General features: G+C 30.7%; 1 protein-coding gene across 1 annotated transcript in view; it reads right to left on the bottom strand.

Moving 5' to 3' along the window:
• The window catches only part of LOC102599682 (oligopeptide transporter 4-like), a 6,664-nt gene extending 5,625 nt beyond the window's left edge, over window positions 1-1,039 (bottom strand). The window contains exon 1 of the mRNA XM_006364920.2: window positions 422-1,039. Coding sequence (XP_006364982.1) covers window positions 422-937 — 516 coding nt within the window. The 5' untranslated portion in view covers window positions 938-1,039. The remainder of the gene's footprint in view (window positions 1-421) is intronic.
• Between the last annotated feature and the right edge of the window lie 286 nt (window positions 1,040-1,325).

The following is a 1,325-nucleotide window of genomic DNA, read 5'->3' as shown; positions in this document are numbered from 1 at the left end:
TATATATATATATATATATATATATATAATTTTTAAAAATAATTTTAAATATTATTTTTCACTTTTAAAACAAAATTTTACTTTTTCAAATTTTACAATAAAACATAATCAAAGTAAACTTACTCTTCTTCTTCTTCTTCTAGTTTTACCCTTACTTTTCCATCTAGTGTTCGATATTTGTATGAGAGTTCCATTAATTTGGATTCGCTCTTCGCAGTGTATTTCATACTTAAAGCTCGAACTCAAGAACTCTAAGTACCGCATTTTTTAATAATCAAACAGAGAAGTTGATTTCTAAGAGAACTAACCGTCATTATTACTTTCTTCGACACAAAAAATAAATTTATAAAATAATTACTACTACTAATTATTATTGAGTGAAACTTAAGTACTTAAATATAATGCAGAAAAATATAAAAACCTGTGTAGTAATGATGAGAAGCCAACTAGCCACAAAAGAAATGTTCCTGTGATAGAAAGCCTTAATAATATTCACAATTCCAACAGCATAAGCAGATCCATTCCCAAAAGCAAACCCAGCATTTGCAAAAATTGTAATGAGTACATGCTCCTTCATGTTAAACGGACCCGGGTTCAGCGAAAACTCTCTCGACCCGAACCCGAGAATCCGAAATTTAGTAGTGGGTAATACAGCTGCCATGAATCGTCCAATGGGTAGAGTAGCAACTTGAACTGTAATTTGAGTAATAATTAGGGGTTCTTTTCTGTAAGAGAAAAATTGATTGAGAAAAGAGAGAAGAACGCAAGAGAATACACCAAGGATCCACATTCGGAAAGTCCATACGGGTAGGGTCGGGTCATCGGTATTGGGTACGGTTAATCGAACTTCTTCAATTGGAGAAAGCTCATCTTCGTTTATTTCTTCCTCTTTTTGTTGTAATTTGGTTATGGGAGCTTCAACTTCCATTGTTCCCATTTTGGGGAAAATGGAGAAAATAAAAGGAAAATAGAGTGTGTGAAGGGAATTGGTGAAGTAGGCAAGAAGGAGGAAGGAAATGGAGTGTTACTTTATACACAAAATTTTGGTATTTTGTAATGATTTATTGGTGCTAGTTGACTCATGACCTCTCCGCTCAGCTCGTCCGTCTTAATTTATATGATATTTTTTATTATGTAAAATATTAAATTTGATCGATTTAATTTTTAAATATGTTCGTAAATCAATTTGATTGAAGTATATTCTATTTGTACAGTTCAATTGTATATGTTATGTTTAAAAATATATATATTTAGTATATGTTATTTATCTACTTTATAAACAGGATGACCTAATGCATTGGGCTATAATTTTTTTTTATATATAT

This window comes from Solanum tuberosum, unplaced genomic scaffold (assembly GCF_000226075.1).
Source record: "Solanum tuberosum cultivar DM 1-3 516 R44 unplaced genomic scaffold, SolTub_3.0 scf00519, whole genome shotgun sequence".
NCBI lineage: Eukaryota > Viridiplantae > Streptophyta > Magnoliopsida > Solanales > Solanaceae > Solanum > Solanum tuberosum.
This window is presented reverse-complemented; position numbering and strand designations above follow the sequence as displayed.